Raw genomic sequence first — 19,444 nt, forward strand, 5'->3', positions numbered from 1 at the left:
GATGTGGAGAAAGAGGAACCCTCTTCCACAGTTGGTGGGAATGCAAACTGGTACAGCTGCTCTGGAAAACAGTGTGGAGGTTCCTCAAAAAATTAAAAATAGATCTACCCTATGACCCAGCAATAGCACTGCTAGGAATTTACCCAAGGGATATAGGAGTGCTGATGCATAGGGGCACTTCTACCCCAATGTTTATAGCAGCACTTTCAACAATAGCCAAATTATGGGAAGAGCCCAAATGCCCATCAACTGACAAATGGATAAAGAAGATGTGGTTTATGTATACAATGGAATACTACTTGGCAATGAGAAAGAATGAAATCCGGCCATTTGCGGCAACGTGGATGGAACTGGGGGGTATTATGCTAAGTGAAATAAGTCAGGCAGAGAAAGATAGATAATGTATGTTTTCACTCATATGTGGATCCTGAGAAACTTAACAGAAGACCATGGGGGGAGGGGGAGGGGGGAAAATGTTACAGAGAGGGAAGGAGGCAAACCATAAGAGACTCTTAAATACTGAGAACAAAGCGAGAGTTGATGGAGGGTGGGGGAGTGGGGAAAATGGGTGATGGGCATTGAGGGCACCTGTTGGAATGAGCACTGGGTGTTGTATGGAAACCAATTTGACAATAAATTATATTTAATATATAAAAAAGAAAGTAGGGGTAGAAGGGACATACCTCAAGATCATAAAGGCCATATGCAAAAGACACACAACTAATATCCTCAATGAGGAAAAACTGAGAAATTTCCCACTATGAACTCCACCACGAAATATCAAGACACAGATGTCATGGGTATACTGTGCACACCAGCAGTCTCCTGTTCTGTCTCCATCTCTGCAAAATTTCCCAGCCAGTGACCCCTTGGATGGCTGCCCAATATCCTCCTCACTGCTCTCCTTCCAGAACTCACCATATCCACCAGACTCCCTGTTCCCCAAGTACTTCAGTCTGTGCATTGCATCTGACAAAGTGTCCTCAACATTGTTTTCCAATTTTATATTCTGCTCTTCATCTGTGTCTTCTCAATAATGGTAAAAATAGTTTGAGACTGTTCCATCTAGTCTTTTTTTTAAAGTTTATTTCAAGTTAATTAACATACAGTGCCGTTTTGGTTTCAGGAGAGGAACCCAGTGATTCATCTCTTACATATGACACCCAGTGCTCATCCAAAAAGTGCCCTTCTTAATACCCATCACCCACTCAGCCCATTACCCCACCCACCTCCCCTCCAGCAACCTTCAGTTTGTTCTTGGTTTTTAACAGTCTCATGGTTTGCCTCCCTCTGTTTTTATCTTGTTTTTCCTTCCGTTTTGCCATGTTCATCTGTTGTCTTTTTAAAATTTCAATATGAGTGAAATTATTTGACATCTGTCTTTCTCGGACTGACATAATTCACTTCGCGTAATGCTCTCTAGTTCCATCCAGATTGTGGCAAATGGCAAGATTTAATTTTTTTTGTTCCCTGAGTAGTATTCCATTGAGTACATCTTTATCCATTCTTCTGTCAGTGGATATTTGGACTCTTTCCATACTTTGGCTATTGTTGATAGTACTGCTAGAAACATTGGGGTACATGTGCCCCTTTGAATCAGCATTTTTGTATCCTTTGATTAAATACCTATTAATGCAATTGCTGGGTTGTAGGGTAGTTCTATTTTTAGTTTTTTGAGGAACCTCTACACTGTTCTCCAGAGTGGCCACACTGGTTTGCATTCCCACCAGCAGTGCACCAGGGTTCCCTTTTCTCCACATCCTCTACAACATTTGTTATTTCTTGAGTTGTTAATTTTAGGCATTCAGACAGGTGTGAGATGGTATCTCATTGTGGTTTTGATTTGTATTTTCTTGATGATGAGTGATGTTGAGCATCTTTTCATGTGTCTGTTGGCCATCTGGATGTCTTCTTTGGAGAAGTGTCTATTCATGTCTTCTGCCCATTTCTTCACTGGAGTATTTGTTTTTTGGGTGTTGAGTTTGAGAAGTTCTTTACAGATTTTGGATATGAGCCATTTATCCAATATGTCATTTGAGAATTTCTTCTTCCATTCTGTCGGTTGCCTTTTAGTTTTGTTGATTGTTTGCTTTGCTGTGCAGAAGCTTTTTATATTGATGAGGTCCCAATAGTTCATTTTTGCTTTTATTTCCCTTGCCTCTGGAGAAATGTTCAATAAGAAGTGGCTGCATCCTAGGTCAAAGAAGTTGCTGTCTATTTTCTCCTGTAGAATTTTGATGGTTTCCTGTCTCACATTTAGGTCTTTCATCCATTTTCAATCTATTTTTGTGTATGGGGTAAGAAAGGGTCCAGGTTCATTCTTCTGTACGTCGCTGTCCAGTTGTCCTAACACCATTTGCTGAAGAAACTGTCTTTTTCCATTGGATATTCTTCCCTGCTTTGTCAAAATTAGTTGGCCATATACTTGTGGGTCCATTTCTGAGCTCTCCATTCCATTTCATTGATCTATGTGTCTGTTTTTTTGTGCCAGTACCATACTGTCTTGATGATTACAGCTTTGTAATACATCTTGAAGTCCAGAATTGTGATGCCTCCAGGTTTGGTTTTCTTTTTCAACATTCCTTTGGCCATTCAGTCTTTTCTGTTTCCACACAAATTTTAGAACTCTTTATTCTAGCTCTGTGAAGAATGCTGGTATTATTTTGATAGGGTTGCATTAAATGAGTAGATTGCTTTGGGCAGTATGAACATTTTAACAATATTTGTTCTTCCAATCCATGAACATGGAATAATTTTCTATTTCTTTGTTTCCTCTTCAATTTTTTCATAAGCTTTCTATAGTTAAGCAAACAGATCTTTTTATGTCTTTGCTTAGGTTCCTTTCTAGATATCTTAAGGGTTTTGGTGCAATTTCTAAATGGGATCAATTCCTTGATATCTCTTTTTGCTGCTTCATTATTGGTGTAAAGAAATGCAGCTGATTTCTGTAGATTGATTTTATATCCTGCACTTTGCAGATGACATGATAGTCTTCATGGAAAACCTGAAAGTCTCCACCAAAAACAGCTAGAACTGATCTATAGGTTTTTACCTCCAACGTATTCACTAATGCATTTCTAAATTTATGTATCTTCTATAATATAATCTCTGTTATGGCTTCAAAACTTCAGTTTTCTTCTCTACTCTTTCAGATGTGTAATATGGATAACATAATGAGTTTCCTATATTCTTACTGTTCTATAATCTCAGCTATGATAAATGACTTATAGAGAGTCTGACGTCCATTCATATTGTACACTCACCTCCACACACCTATTTCCAGAAACAGTTGCTCCCAGGGCTGTCTTGAAGCTGTAAGGGGTGGATAGTCATGGAAACCTTGTCCTGTGGCCTCCACTCTCCCAACATAGCATCTGATGAGGAAAATTTGGGCAGTGATGGCTCCCATGGGAGCCACACATTCACACATGTACTGACACCCATGTGGGGCTCCAACGGAAGGAAGCACTTTACACACAGACAGAGGGAACATGGCTCAGTGCTGACCTTGGGCTGGATCAGTGGGCAGAGACATGTCAGGTCCCACTCCACACATGGTGGAAGGTCATGAAGCTTCCACAGTCACCCAGAAAGCACATGCCCTTCCTGCCTGTGAACACCTGGCTGCCCCTCCTGGCCACACAGAGGCAGAAATCAAATTGGATGACCCCCAGCTGGATCCCAGGGACTGGTGGTCACTTGGCTTTAGCCTCTTTTTCTCTTGTGGTCCTGTCAATTCTAGAAACGTTTGTTTCCCCTTTCTTGCAGTTGACGGATGCCAGCTATGTCAGAAACATCATAAATAGCATTTCTCCACGTTAGAAGCAGATGGGTTCTCTAGAGAGGGTGTATCCCTGGTCCAACCTGACTGTGGGGCCCAACACCTGGTCCTCTCCTGTCCCAAACACACCTCTCTTATTCAGGTTGGGAAATTAACAATGATTGATTCTGCCATGTTCCGGGTACCCCTGACCCCACACCCATTGTGAGGAGTGGGGTTCAGGACAAAGTGCTACAGACCAGGTCCCTCTGCTAAGGTCACATGGGCAGCAGATGATTGAGTAATATTTACATTAGAATTAGCTTTGTCCCCCAGATCAGGGCACTCACCCATGCATTGTCCCCTACATCTTGCATGCAGGGCCCCAGAATGGGAAGGAGGACTCTGCCCCAGACACAAGGGGCACTGAGAGACAGGAGGGACTCATGGGCATGTTCCCAGGAAGTGGAGGTGGATGATGACACAGGAAAATAGAGAAGTCCATGAAGGCTGTGACAGAAAGAAAGCCCACACTCTAAGGCCAGGAGAGGGCTGTGTTTCCTTCCCTATTTCCCTGTATTTCTCCTCTGTGTTCATTGCCATGGTGACCTTGACCTGAATCATGCAGAAATGCCACAGGTATGTCTGCACTGACATGAGGCCACAGAAGATCTAGAACCCTCGTCACCTACAGCGTCTCCAGAGCCTGGGAACCCCATGTGTGGTGGCACCCCCAGGATGTGGTGAGAATGACGGAGAACCCATAGGGGAGTCTCTGGGAGGGAAGGACGTGCCCTGGTCTCCTCACCTAGACAGGGCATCTCAGGAAAACTCGGGGTCCACTTACTGCACCTTCATGGACACCAGAGCCACCCCCTGGGGACAGGCTGTTCTCCTTCCTGTGGGGCTGCTGACGTGACAACCCCATGACCAGGCGGACCAGCCCCCAAGTGGCCACACCCTGTGCTTCTGTCTGTCCTGCGGGCACTGAGATCCCTCCATCTGCACAGCAGGGACAGAGGCAGAGACGCCATGAACCCCACCCTCACAGCCCTGCTTCTCCTCGGTGAGATCTCAGGAGGGGAGGGGATGCCCTAGTCTGGGAGGGACCCGCGTCACAGCCAGGCCCTGGGGTTTCCGAGACCCCAGGCACAGGAGGCTCATGGGGAGGAGGGGTTCTGCTCAGGATTTGGGGCCATCCTCTCACAGGAACTCTCTTCCAGGGCTGAGTGTGGGCCCCAGGACCCGAGGGCAGGCAGGTAAGTGTGTCCCTAGGGGTCCCTAGGAGCATGTCCCCTCCTCACTGGAGACAGGGGTCACCCACCAGGCAGCTGCAAATGGAGAACAGCAGTTCTGGGCGGATGGAGAGGGGACGTCTGGGGGATTGGGTCTGAGCTAAGAACTGGGGGTGGGGAAGGTCTTGTGATTTTGCCCTGTTTCCTTCCAGGGACCCTCCCCAAACCCACCATCTGGGCTGAGCCAGGCCTTGTGGTCCCCTGGGGGACACCTGTGACCATCTGCTGTCAGGGGACTCAGGAGTCCCAAGTGTTCCTTCTGGATGAAGAGGGAAGATTAGGGCTTCGGGATGTTCATTTCCCAAAGAAGCCTGGGAACACGGCCAAGTTCTCCATCACACACATGACAGATAGACATGCAGGACAGTATCACTGTTCCTATCGAAGCCCCGCTGGCTTGTCAGAGCGCAGTGACCCCCTGGAGCTGGTGGTGACAGGTGCGAGCCCCCTCAGGGTCCCCGCCCCAGGCTCTGCCTTCAGGGAGGGGGCCTGCTCCCAGAGCGTCCCCTCTCACAGCCCAGCCCTGGGGATACTGTGGGGGGATCTGGGTCCTATTTAACGTGTCCCTTCCTCCTCTCCTAGGTTTCCATGCCAAACCCACTCTCTCAGCCCTGCCCAACCCCATGGTGACCTCAGGAGGGAAGGTGACCCTCCAGTGCACCTCATGGACGGGATTCCATAGGTTCGTCCTGATGAGGGAAGGAGAACCCAGACCCGCCTGGACCCTCGACTCCCAGCGACCCACCAGTGGACAGTTCCAGGCCCTGTTTCCTGTGGGCCCTGTGACCCCCAGCGCCAGGTGGACGTTCAGATGCCATGGCTATTTCAACAACACTCCCCAGTTGTGGTCATACCCCAGTGACCCCCTAGAACTGCTGGTCTCAGGTGAGGGAGTCTGATTTTTGTTGCATCCGTGTTTTGACCACCAGACAGGTTATGGAGGCTCTGCTCCCAGGGGAGCCCCATCAGAGGGTGGGGTGAGGGGGACACGGGATCTCACAGGTCAGAGACACAGAATGTGAGAGACACTGAGACCTGGGGGTCAGGACAGGAGAAGAGAGGTTTGGGGAGAATCTGCTCCTCAATCCACGACTGGTTGTCTCCCAGGTGTGTCCAGGAAGCCCTCCCTCCTGACCCAGCAGAGCCCTGTTGTGACCCCTGGACAGAGGCTGACCCTCCAGTGTCGCTCTCATGTCGGCTATGACAGATTCGCTCTGTACAAGGAGGCGGCACATGACCTTCCCCAGCACCTTAGCCGGCAGCCCCAGGCTGGGCCCTCGGGGGCCGACTTCCTCCTGGGTCCAGTGAGTGGCTCCCACGGGGGCCGGTACACATGCTATGGTGGACACAACCTCTCCTCCGAGTGGTCGGCCCCCAGTGACCCCTGGACATCCTGGTCACAGGTGAGGGGACACGGGTTCAGTCAGGGTCCCCGACTCTGCACAGGCCCTGCTGGGGGTGTCCCAGGTGTTGGTGGCTGGGGTCAGGGGTGTGGGGTCCCCAGGGAGGGAGAGAGACAGAGAGATGGGATGGGGAAGGGGAGAGACTCAGAGGACAGACAGACAGACTCAGTTCAGAGCAAGGATGGACAGCCCCTCACCTGCCTTCCTCTCTCCAGGACAGCTCCCCTCCACACCCTCCCTCTCAGTGCAGCCAGGACCCATGGTGGCCTCAGGGGAGAATGTGATCCTGCTGTGTCAGTCCTGGAGCTTTGTGGACACTTTCCTTCTGTCCAAGGAGGAGGCACCCGAACCCCCCCTGCGTCTTAGATCAGAGTACCGAGATGGGCATTACCAGGCCAAATTCTCCATGAATCCTGTGACCTCAGCCCAGGGGGGGACCTACAGGTGCTACGGCTCATACAGCACCTCCCCCTACCTGTTGTCACACCCCAGTAACCCTGGAGCTCCAGGTCTCAGGTGAGGGGTCCCCAACCCTGTCCTTACTGACTCCATCAGCTCAGGGCCCAACCCTCAGGAAAACCTGACAGTGACAAATAAAGGGTTCAGGGGACTCCGTAGAGTAGGGTCCAGCCCAGGAGAGGTTGAAAAGAGCAGGGATCTCCATCCAGGCTCCCCCATCCTTCAGTCTCAGCAGAGATGAGAGGTAGGGTGTGGGTGAGGGGTGGGTGAAGGATCCTGAGTAGACAGAGGCCTCCTACTCTCTTCCTGATGCTTCCATATCAGAATCTGAACTGTGGTGTCAGGCCCCATGGACTCTCCCCTAGAGGGAAGTCTCTATACCTGTGGGCTCTGCTCTGCTGCCCCCTATGCTTACCTGGGGGCCTCACTGCCACTGGATGCACACCTGATACCAGGTTCAAAGCTTTTCAACCTTATTCGTAAAAATGGTGTCAATTCATAGCTTGTTTTAAGAATTGGTTAACTACTTTAATACCACAAAGTAAGTTGTCTGAATAATAGTTAAGTATGCCTAAGGGAGCTATTGGTTTGGGCATATTTTTATGTGCCGTTAACTCACTATGCACTCTCTGACTTCCCATTGCTGTTTTTTTTTTTCCTAATTAATTTATTTATTGGGGCACCTGGGTGGCTCATTCAGTTGAGTGTCCAAATTCAGCACAGGTCATGATCTCGTGGTTCGTGGGTGTGAGCCCCACATTGGGCTCTGTGCTGATGGCTCAGAGCCTGGAACGTGCTCTGGATTCTGTCTCTCCCTCTCTCTCTGACCCTCCCCTGCTTGCACTCTGTCTCTCCTTCTCTCTCAAAAATAAATAAACATTAAAAATATTTTTTAATTCAAGTTAGTTAACACACTATGTAGTATTGGCTTCAGTAGCAGAACCCAGTGATGTATCACTTAAAATCATTCTCTATTTTTATCTTATTTTCCTTCCCTTCCCCTATGTTCATCTGTTGTCTGTCTTAAGTTTCACATGTGAGTGAAATTATATGATATTTGTTTTTCTCTGACTGACTTATTTAGCCTTAGCATAATAACTCTAGCTCCATCCACATTGTTGCAAATGGCAAGATTTTATTCTTTTCCATCACAGAGTAGTATTCCGTGTGTGTGTGTGTGTGTGTATGTATCCTACACACACACATACACACCACATCTTCTTTATCCATTCATCAGAAAATGGACATTGGGCTTTTTGCATAATTTGGCTATTGTTGATAGTGCTGTTATAAACCTTGGAGTGCATGTGCCCCTTTGAATCAACATTTTTCTATTCTTTGGATAACACCTACAATTACAATTTCTGGGTCTAACATACTACTATTTTTAGTTTTTTGAGGACCCTCCATACTGTTTTCCAGAGTGGGTACAACAGTTTGCATTCCCACCAGCAGGTGTAAAGGGTTCCCCCTTCTCCCCATCCTGGCCAACATCTGTTGTTTCCTGAGGTGTTAACATTAGCAATTCTGACAGGTGTGAGGTGGTTATCATTCTGGTTTTGATTTATATTTCTCTGAAATGAGAGATGTTGAGGATCTTTTCATGTGTCTGTTAGCCATCTGGATGTCTTCTTTGGAAAATTGCCTATTCATGGTTTCTGCCCATTTCTTCACTGGATTATTTGGTTTCGTGGGATTTAGTGTGATGCGTTCTTTATAGATTTTAGATACTATTCTTTATCTGATATATCATTTGAAACTACTTCTCCCAGTCCATTGGTTGCCTTTTAGTTTTGTTGACTATTTCCTTCATTGTGCAGAAGCTTTTCATCTTGATGAGGTCCTTACAGTTCATTTTTGTTTTCATTTCCCTTGCCTCCAGACATGTCTAGTAAGAAGTTGCTGTGGCGAAGGTCAAAGAGGCTACTTCCTGTGTTTTCCTCTGGGATTTTGATGGTTTCCTGTCTTATCTTTAGGTCTTTTATTCATTTTGAGTTTATTTATCTGTATGGTGTAAGAAAGTGGTCCAGTTTCATTCTTCTGCATGTAGCTGTCCAGTTTTCCCAGCACCATTTGCTGAAAAGACTGTCTCTTTTGCATTGGATACTCTTTCCTATATTGTTGAAGATTAGTTGGCCATAAATGTGTCAGTCCATTACTGGGTTCAACTGATCTATGTGTCTGTTTCTGTGCCAGTACCATACTGTCTTGTTGATTATAGCTTTGTAGTACAGCTAGAAGTCCAGAATTGTGATGCCTCCTGCTTTGGTTTCTTTTTCAACATTACTTTCAGTATTTGGAGTCTGTAATTTTTGTCTCTCTCTCTCTTTTTTTTTTTTTTTGCTATTTTGATTTTCATATTAAAATGAGGTAATAGCTTTTCATGATTTCCTTGTCTTTGTGTTCACTCGATATTATAATTCCACTGAACTTCTCTGTTCCTTGAAGTTGAAAACCATACATAGGGACTTCCTCAGTTTGACCCTGTGAGATAGTGGGAGCAAAGTTTGTCTTTGACAATGTAAATAAAATGATTAGCTATCCTTACTGGAAACATCACCAGATTTCTAGAGTTTGTCCCAAAACACCAAGATGATGATGGAGCCTCCCATTATGGGCATGCCTCCCTGAATTGTCTCCATTCACCAAGCCTGAGACCAGGTGTTCCTGTCGTCTTCCTGCCCCCAGGCCACAGTCATGACTGAAGTTCTGTTGAGGAACAGACAGACCACACCTCTCTGTCTCTCCCTTTCTCTAGACAGGAAGATCTATATATCCATACAAATACACGTGATTATGTATTCATTTATCTATAATATTTCTGTTAATATAAATATATATGGTTATATATGTATATACAAATGATCTATGAATGTATAACATACACACACACACACACACACACACACACACATATATATATATATATATATATATATATATATATATATATATACACACACACATACAGATATTCATCTTCATGGCCATGCTCTTCATTCAATAGCTTTTCACAATAGGATCTCCCTGCCTAGACCCACACACAAGCAAGGAATAATGGTGTTTATGTGACCCAGTAAATGAACATCACCTTTAGGAAATACATACTAATGTGTTTTGTATAGATGTGTGCACCTATCTATGTGTATATCTATCAACCAGTGTGGGCATTTCTAATTATATGAAAAATGAATTAATGAAAGCACATGAGGATGTAAAGTTCCAGGTACAGATTAAAATGCAGTCCCAGAAAGATGGGAGCTGGCTGAGATGGAGGGAAGGAGACCCTGCCCTGGAATATCCGGTCCCTCTGTGCTCCTAACCTTCAGGAGCCCCTGATACCAACCCCTCATCCATGGATGCTTGATCCTTGGCTGTTGAATAAATGGGAACTCTCAGCTGTGGGGACATGAGCACATGGGGTTTTGTATCCCAGACTGAACAGGGGACATATAAGGACACAATTATTTCTGTGTTGGGAGGATATTTTTCTCCCCAACCCTGAGCTCCTAGGGCACAGGTAGCATCTACTCCAGAGTGACTCATAAGCAAAGTCTGAATTCAAAGAAGACATGGAGATGGAAGAAATCCAATGACTATGCCAAAGGAAACCCCATTACTGCAGAGAAGGGGTTGTTCAGGAACTGTATAAAAACTATGTAATGAGGAAATGAGGGATATAGAACACAGAGTCAGAAGACAGGCTGGACAGTGGTCTCAGGCTCCTGAGCATCTACTTCTATTTTCCCCACAGTAGCAGCTGACACCATCAGCCCACCCCAAAACAAGTCAGACCCCAACATTGGTGAGTAGAAGAAAATCTCAGTTTTGGGACTGGCATGGAGGGTAAAGTCCTATCAAGGGGAGGTGGGTGACTTTGGTGGGCATCCAGGATCCGGGGTGATTTGGCTCTCCCCTGACCTCTGTAACCTCTTGATCCTCATTCCTAGCCTCCAACTCCAGAGATTACACGCTGGAGAATCTCATCCGCATGGGTGTGGCAGGCTTGGTCCTGGTGGTCCTCGGGATTCTGCTATTTCAGCCTCGACACAGCCACAGAAGAACCCCAGATGCAACCAGGAGACAAACACAATGAGAAAATGGAGGCAACCCACCATTCTGTGTGGCAGAGCTCTGGGAATGAACCTAATGGTCCAGGGGGTTCTGGAAGAAAATCTGCAGCTTTGCCAGCAGAACTGTCTGCTGAGAAACTGCCTGGGCTGTTGCCTGGCCAGGACTCTTCGTCCATGAACTGTGATACTTTCCCTCCTGCCATTGATGGATTCCCTTCACTGCCACCCTGTCTTTTTTCATCCCTGTGACAGGAGGGTACATCTCACACTGGTTTAGGTTCATACCTTCCTACAGTGTCATGTTCTGGTCCACTTTACTGGGATACATTTTCCTTTATTTTCAATTTTCACATTCCCTAATGTGTGCTGTCTACTTCCATTCCTTCAGCACCAAACAAAATATCTGTTTTAATAAGCGAGTAAGTGGGTGAAAATCAGATCCACTTTGTGACAGAGAAATCCAAAACCAATGCCTTAACTCCCTCTGGACTCATAAAGCTCTTTGCTCCTCATCCAATGATTCCTGGGTATTTTCCAGAAATACCCGTAGTTGGACTGAGCACAGGGTTGTCTGAAGTGACAGCCTGGTGTTGGGCCGCTATACTGGTTCATGAAATAATCATTTTTTAAAAAGCTGCTTCCCACGGCGTTTGCCCATTTCTTCGGTGTAAACACGCCCTTCATGGCCAACATCAAGATGTCATGTGAATGCACTGTGTGCCCAGCATGGACACAGTCATCTTTCACAGGTGAGTGTGATCCAGCTGTGGGACACCTCACTGGTAACCCCAGCATGTACGTATGCTTCCTTCTATTTGTAAGATCCTTGGATTTACTACCTCAGTGTAATGCCACAGTTTCAGTGAATTGTAATCTCCATTCCTAGTACATTCACATGAGAGGCAAGAGAACACAATTGCAAAATCGATTGTTGGAGAAAATACCGTGTACTTAGAATTCCAATACATTACTGGTAGGAGTATAAATTGTTCCATTCAATTTGGGGAGTAGATCAGATTCACCTGGTCAAAGGAAGAGACACAGCTCTGTCCCACAACTCTATGCCCTAGAGGAAACCGTGTGCATATGCATGCTGATATATGCATGAGAATATTGACAAGGGTGTCATTTAGTGTAGATAAAACCATACAAACAAATCAACAGTTTCAAACACCACATTAAATAAATGAAAGAAAACATCAAGAAGCCTGTATGTAGGATTATTCCATCACATACTTAATGTCAAGAAGAGACCACAGTTATTATTTAAGCAGGCATGACTAACTTCAGCCCTATAAAGAATGGAAGGAAAAGCTTCCTATGCAATCCATTATGGTGGTAACCATATAAATGCCTGAGCTTCATATAGGTCTGTCCTTAAGAGTCTGCCTGTTCCACCTCACTACCTCCCCCTCTGACCTATCCAAGCACTTTCCTGAGCAGCTGGCTCAGCTGGACCATCACTCCCAGCTCATTTGTGGACTGTCTTTCCCTCAGTCTCAGTAAATTTAGGGCAGGCAGCTGTGTTCAGGGATGCTGGCATATGGGGACAGGGTCTCTGCACTCCATTCCCAGCAGAAACTTACTGGAGGCTTGACCTTGAAAACAGAGGCAGATTCCCTCAGCCTTAGTGTTGTCATGAAAAGCGGAAATGATATTTTGGTGGTGGAGAGTTTCTGACACAAGGAAATCTCCGATGACAGGCTTTTGAAATAATTTATGCTCCACAGACAGTAGTCCTTCCTTTATTGACCTTCCTTGTGGAGAAGAGAAAAAAATTAGGGCCCCTTGAAGAGAGGCTCCCATTCCTTCCTGGGCTTTCCTTGCAGCAGGGTCCCAGATGTGCTGGTCCCTTTCTATGGCAGTGATCATGTGACCCTCCACACCTATGGAAAGAGGGATGCTCTGAGCTCCAGAATAACCGGGTTCTCTGAGGTCCCAGAACAAGACAGTAGACCCCAATCAATAACTGTGGGCATTGTAAATGCCGTGAACAAAACAGCTCTTGGAGACTGTAGAGTCCACTTAGGAAGTTTTAGTGACACAGCAGAACAGAAAGACTGAGAATAGTCTTATAAGAAAGGAAGGACAATATCGTCATCAAATTTTGTTGCTTTGATTCAGTGAGCCACAATAGTTGGAAACAAGGATTATCAGAAAATTTTGGGATGATATCTATGTTTCTGAAAAAGGAAGAGTTCAGCAGGCTGATGAACAATATCTAAGTTGTCCAGCTACAGAAACAGCAAGATACCAGATTATTTTTCAGACTTTTTTGGTGATATTTTAAAGATTCAATAAAAGCTGTACTGATGAGAGGAAAAAAAGAAAATAATTTCATTTACAATGACATAAAAATAATAAAATAGTTGGGAATAAATTTAACCCAAAAGGTGAAAGAGCTGCACTCTGGAAACTGTGAGACTTTGATGAAAAAAAATGAAGATGAAAACACATGGAAAGATATCCCATGTTCACGGACTGGAAGAATATTGTTCAGATACCTATATATCACCCATATTACCCAGATGTCCATGTTAGCCAGATGTCTATAATAATGAGAATGGATAAATACATGTTGATATATTTATGCAAGAAATCTTATATTGCAATCCAATGAAATAGAGCTAAAAAAATCATTATGTGTATATCATAGCAATATAAACTGAAGTACAAAAAAGATAGATGCGAAGCTGGTAATTTAAAAAACTTGAAAGAATTATATATTTGGGTGCATATATGTATGTATGTGTGTGAAAATATATATGTTTACATTCATTACAATTACATATTTTACAAAGAGAGATAAGTGCCTTAAAACCATATTCACAATTACATATTTTACAAGGAGAGGTAAGTGCCTTAAAACTGTATTTCCAACAAATATCAAGATATGAAGTTACAGGAGGAGATGGGATAAGGGAATATATGTAGATGGATTAGGTTATGTGGTCATTGCAACCTTCTTGTTTTAAGTTGGAGAGTGTTGCTGTTTTGGGTTTTTGATCATAAAATGTTTTAGGGTGAGTTTTTTGACATTCTTAATTGGCTATTAGAAAGTGAATTTCCTATAGCATCATGTTAATGGATATTTATATATTTATATAAAATTTACAGAGAGATACAGATAGATGAATCTCTGAGTTTGGATTTCTGGGTCATAAGATGAATTTCAGATAAAACCATAAGATCCAGAATTTACATGCATTATTCTTTGCTAATAAAGTGAAACTCTATGACTCTAAATAACTGCATATTCCTTCTACAGGGAAATTAAATAATTTTTGACAAGTATTAGCTCAATACTAAAAATATCAGTTTAGAACATCATTTTGATTTATACAGTGTAATTCTTTTTTAATTTTTTTTATTTTAATGTTTATTTATTTTTGGGACAGAGTGAGAGACAGAGTGCAAGCAGGGGAGGGACAGACAGAGGGAGACACAGAATCTGAAGCAGGTTCCAGGCTCTGAGCTGTCAGCACAGAGCCCGACGTGGAGCTAGAGCTCACGAACCGTGAGATCATGACCTGAGCCAAAGTCGGACACTTAACCGACTGAGCCACCCAGGGGCCCTAATTCTTTTTATGATACTATCTACTACAAATGTTGCACATTACATATGAAGGTTTTGCAGCTTAGATTTTTTTTTAAAAACTATCATTTCATCATTCTGAGTATGAGGGATTGTGTCTGTGTTTCAAGTCTGACCACAGTAAATGATGCGACACAACAGCTCTGAACAATTTCCAGGAAGCCTGGCTTTACCCTAAGCTGAACCACCCCACCCCATCCCACCCACCCCCCCCACCCCCCCCCCCGCCCTGCACCACCCATAGGCAAAGCAAAAAGAGCCTGTATGCATCACCTTTCCTTATTGCAGTCAACTTATAAACATGAGCTGGGCCCCATTTCATGGCATCCTGTGTACTTCTCAACTTTGCTGGGTCACCGCTCAGCAGAAGCAGCGCCATACCACCCATAGTCATCAGCCTGGCATGTCTTGGTGAGTCCTGGAAGGGGAGGAAGGGAGGGGACGCTATGGTGGAACTATTGGCCTGGAAGGCTGGGCATCCCCAGAGCAGACTGCTCCCTTGGAGGCAAGGTGGACCTTGATGGTAAGGCTCAGGCCAGGCAGGGGAAAGAGTGGGAGGCCAAGTCTTCTATGGAGATGGACCACCTATCATGAGTCTTTCTTTCCAGAGTTCTTCATCCAAAGGATCTGGGCACAAGTGGGTGAGTCTTTTCCTCCAAAACTTGGGTTGCCATGCACTCAGGATAAGAGTATCCCTATAACAGGAGGGCAGATGGCACAGGAGGCTGGGTGATGGGTTGACTGCAGGAGGCCTTATGGAAGAATCTCTTGTGAAATAGAAAGTGGGGGCCCAGGGAAACCTTAGTCTTAGTTCTGGTCCAGAGACCCTTCCTAGACTCTCTTCCTTGGCTGAGCCATGCTCTAAAGCCATCTGGAAGACACTGCTGCTCAGAGCTGAGATGTCTGGGAGAAGCCATCTGTAGAGCAGTGGATGCAAAAGGTGACAGGAACAACAGAATGAGGACAAGACAGCCACTAAAGCTCCTCAGCACGCCCATGAGAGTAGGAGCCCCATGCTGCAGCTGACATTGTTCCATGGCAGAGGTACAAAATCCACATGCCAGAACCCCTGGAATTCCAGCATGTTCTGACATGGCTCTGTCGTGTAACATGCCTCATGTGTTCGTTGACGTGGCATTCACATAGGTCATTACTCTCCTCTTCAGTGTCTACTTTGTCTTCTTTTATGTAACAAACTTCACACTATCAACACCTACTAAGAGCCCACTATTCAGTGCTCACTCAGAATTCTCGGTCAACAGGTTACTTGTAAGAGATGCCGTGTCTCTGTGGTGTGGGGTCTTTGTGTGGCATGGGCACCCTTGGATTGGAAAGGAGCCTTAGAGACATGGAAGGAGGGGAAGCCTCTGAGCTTAGGGAGAGGAGACCAATGCTGTGCTTCCTTCTCCCCCAGGTGGTCCTCCTGTGCTGTGCTCCTCTCTGTCTGCCTGGCCAACCCCAGTGGTTCCTCAAGAACAATGTGTGACTCTTCAGTGTCACTCTCATTGCAGGTTTGGCATGTTCAGACTGTACAAGGTCACTGGTGCCCTCATTCCTAACTCCACAGCATAATGTTGCAGGACAGCTTCCTCACTGGCCCTGTAACCCCAGCACATGCAGGAACTTACAGATGTCGTGGATCCTACCTTGGCTCCTCCTCTGTGTGGTCACCACCCAGTGACCCCCTGTTGATTGTGGTCACAGGTCAGAGAGTGCTTCTCTAGAGGAACTATTTCCTGACCTGACCTTCCTAATCTCAGAGTTTCCTGGTGGGAGTGTCAGTCAGGTCCAATTATAACAATAGGGGCTGCTCCAAGGGCATTTAATGTATGTGGGCAGAATTATGGCCCCCAATGATGTCTACACCATAATACTCCAAATCTATGAATAGTTCAAGGCCAATTAAGGTTGAATATGGAATGAAGGTCATTAAGCAGATGACCTGGAGATGGAGAGATTATCCTGGATTATCCAGGCAGACTTACTGTAATTATAAGGGTTGAAGGAAGCAGGAGAATGAGCTTCAGAGTCATGCAGCATGAAAAAGACTCCACCAGCCATTGCTAGCTCTGACGTTGGAGGAAGGGGTCATAAGACAAGGAATACAGGCAGCTCCTAGGAGCTGGAAAAGACACAGGAGCAGATTCTCTCCTTGAGCCTTCAGAAGGAAACAGTCCTGTCCACGCTGTCCTTGATCCCAGCCCATAAGACCCATGTTGGACCTCTGACATCCAGAACTATAAGACAACAGATTGGTGCTCTTTTGAGCCATTATGTTTGTAGCAATTTATTACAGCAACAACAGGTAACCAATAAAGATACCTAGGTGAGGAACAAATTAGGAAGCCAAACAGGGAAAGTGAAGCTACTCCCAGCGATAGGTAAGGGCAGGATGTTGATGCCACCACTAGACTGCAGTGACATAATGGGGGGAGTGTTCCCAAAGCCAGACTCAGGGGTGCCCTGTGGAAGCTGGGGCCTTGGAGAAGTCACAGACATGGCAGAAGATGTGCCCATCCCCACTAGGCACACGCTTGGTAGGCACTGGGAGTTACTGTGGTACCTGCTTTACTGCTTAATTCCTGTCCCCTACCAGGGATTCCAACTCGTCAAACAGAGCAGGAACTGGTCTGATAAAAGAGCCTGGAAATGCGGCCTGCAGTGTCATTCTCCCACCCCCATCATACAAAGCAGAAAAGGGGTCTGTGGGAAACAGGGGCAACAGTTAATGTATCAAGGATGAGAACAGTGGTAATGGAATCTGGTGCTGTTTCTTCTGATGGAGAAACAGAGCAAAGGAGGGGCAGAGACAGAGGGGGACATGCAGACAGAAAAAGACACAGAGACACAAAGAAGGAGGCGAAAGACAGACACAGGGGCACCCTCACTCATTTAGGGTCCCAGGGAATGGGGTGAGGCAGGGTCGCTCTTTGTAAACTTACAATGTCCATGTTCTTAGGAGTCTACAGAAAACCTTCCCTCTCAGCTCAGCCAGGTCCCCTGGTGAAATCAGAAGGGAACATGACCTTGCACTGTCGCTCAGAGATCCAGTTTGAAAGCTTCGTTCTTCACAGTGAGGAGCTATCCAAGGCCCCTTGGCACCTTCCTGGGCAGCCCCATCGTGAGGGTTCCCATGCTAACTTCATCATGGGTCCTGTGACAGCTGCCCATGCAGGGACCTACAGGTGCTTCGGTTTTCTGAATCACTCCTTCTATGAGTGGTCTACCCCCAGCGACCTCCTGGACATCATGATCACAGGTGAGAATGTCCTGCTCCCATCCTCTTTGGGATACAGACAGGGTGTTCTAAGACTTGGAAGCCCCGGGTGGTGATGAGGGACACGCACATGGGTTTTTATGCAGAGAGATAGCCTTGGCAAGAGCTACACCTAGAGAGACAATGACAGAAGGGTGACAGTACAAACCATTAGTTATAACATAAAGGACAGATAAGGGGCAGAAATAGGGAGTCAGCAGTGGAGACAAAGAGTGAAGGAAGGGACACAGATGGGTACATTCACATCAGAGACAGGTGCCCTTCCACTCTGACTTTGTTCAGAAACCTGGGACAGTTTAGAACGTGGTTTCCAGTTAATCTCCACACCCTCTTCTCTACCAGGAGAACCTAAAGACACACCACGTATATGACCAAGTTTTGAGGCCAGGTTGGCCTTTCTCAGGCTGATTCCCCATGGGCCCTGGGTCCTCTCCTCATGTGGCACCCACAGGTGTGGTATTCCCTCCTACATGACTTCATCCCATGTAGTTGAACCACAATGTGACCCTGGATACTATGGTCCCAGGTGGAGGAGACAGTCACTAGCTCCTATATGTGGTATGTTTTATGGGTTCCCAAAGCTGTTTCTTGGGCCAATGTTCAAGGTTGCTCGAGATGCTACAGGATTACTGAGGTCAAAGCCCACAGAAAGATGCAATCAGAGAGAAAGCAGAGTCAATGTACATCAATGGCCATATAAAGTCTTTCATGTAAAGAGACACAGAAATACAATGTGTACATGTGCACACACACACACACACAGACAGAATGGAGGGGAGACAGAGAGAGACAGACAGATTGATAGACAGACACTGGTTCAGTGACACATAAAACAGAAGAAAGAAAAAGGGATAGAGAAGTAGACATAAAGATGGAGGGGACAGATAAAAGCCCTAAAAGACAGAGACCTGAGCGGGAGCACAAAGAGAAAGACGATAATGTGGGGTAGATAACAGAGATCCCAAAAGAGAACTAGGGATATAGAAGCAGAGAAAGTCACCAAGACGGTGGTAATAGAGACAGGTAGATAGATGATAGATAGATAGATAGATAGATAGATAATGCAGAAAGAGACAAGATGAAATAAGAGACTCATGAAAGAAAAAGACAGATCAAACCGACAGATCCCACAGAGGCAGAGAGAGTAAACCAACACAAAAAGGGGAAAGATGGAGGAAGGCAAGAACAGAAAATAGAGAGGTGGACACGAGGGGACAAAGTGGACATTAGGCTCTGGGAACAGGGAAAGAGAATTCTCAGTCCAGGTGTGAAGTACACTGTGAGCAAGGGAAAGCCTCTCTAACTGAACTGCCTCCGTTTCCTCCACGTCTACATAAGAAACTTTCTCTCTGGGCCCAGCTGGGTGCCGTGCTGAGTTCAGGAGAGAACATGACCCTGTCCTGCTGCTCAGAGAGCAACTTGGACGTGTACCATCTACCCAGGGACGGGCAGCTCCGTGGGCACCAGCTGGCTGAGGGGCAGAGGCACGATGGTGCATCCTGGGCCCACTTCCTTCTGGGTCCCGCAAAACCAGCCCTGGGTGGGACCTACATATGCCATGGCTCTTTCAACTCCTCTCCCT

At 45.8% G+C, this 19,444-nt stretch overlaps 3 protein-coding genes across 3 annotated transcripts in view; 2 read left to right on the forward strand and 1 right to left on the reverse strand.

The window, feature by feature from the left end:
- The window catches only part of RDH13 (retinol dehydrogenase 13), a 280,844-nt gene that overhangs the window by 87,322 nt on the left and 174,078 nt on the right, over nucleotides 1-19,444 (reverse strand). The window lies entirely within an intron of this gene.
- Nucleotides 501-13,303, forward strand: LOC113593347 (leukocyte immunoglobulin-like receptor subfamily A member 6). The gene is given in 11 exon segments (XM_053210713.1): nucleotides 501-4,775; nucleotides 4,777-4,826; nucleotides 4,984-5,019; nucleotides 5,208-5,492; nucleotides 5,638-5,940; nucleotides 6,163-6,438; nucleotides 6,441-6,458; nucleotides 6,674-6,953; nucleotides 6,955-6,974; nucleotides 10,672-10,722; nucleotides 10,868-13,303. Coding segments are annotated over 11 exon segments (1,554 nt in total). The 5' UTR covers nucleotides 501-4,686; the 3' UTR covers nucleotides 11,014-13,303.
- On the forward strand, nucleotides 11,604-19,240 carry LOC106980871 (killer cell immunoglobulin-like receptor 3DL3). Its single transcript, XM_053210695.1, is given in 6 exon segments — nucleotides 11,604-11,739; nucleotides 14,874-14,996; nucleotides 15,194-15,226; nucleotides 16,000-16,140; nucleotides 16,143-16,289; nucleotides 17,545-19,240. Coding segments are annotated over 5 exon segments (786 nt in total). The 5' UTR covers nucleotides 11,604-11,739; nucleotides 14,874-14,905; the 3' UTR covers nucleotides 17,919-19,240.

Source organism: Acinonyx jubatus, chromosome E2, assembly GCF_027475565.1.
Source record: "Acinonyx jubatus isolate Ajub_Pintada_27869175 chromosome E2, VMU_Ajub_asm_v1.0, whole genome shotgun sequence".
In the NCBI taxonomy this organism is placed as follows: Eukaryota; Metazoa; Chordata; class Mammalia; order Carnivora; family Felidae; genus Acinonyx; species Acinonyx jubatus.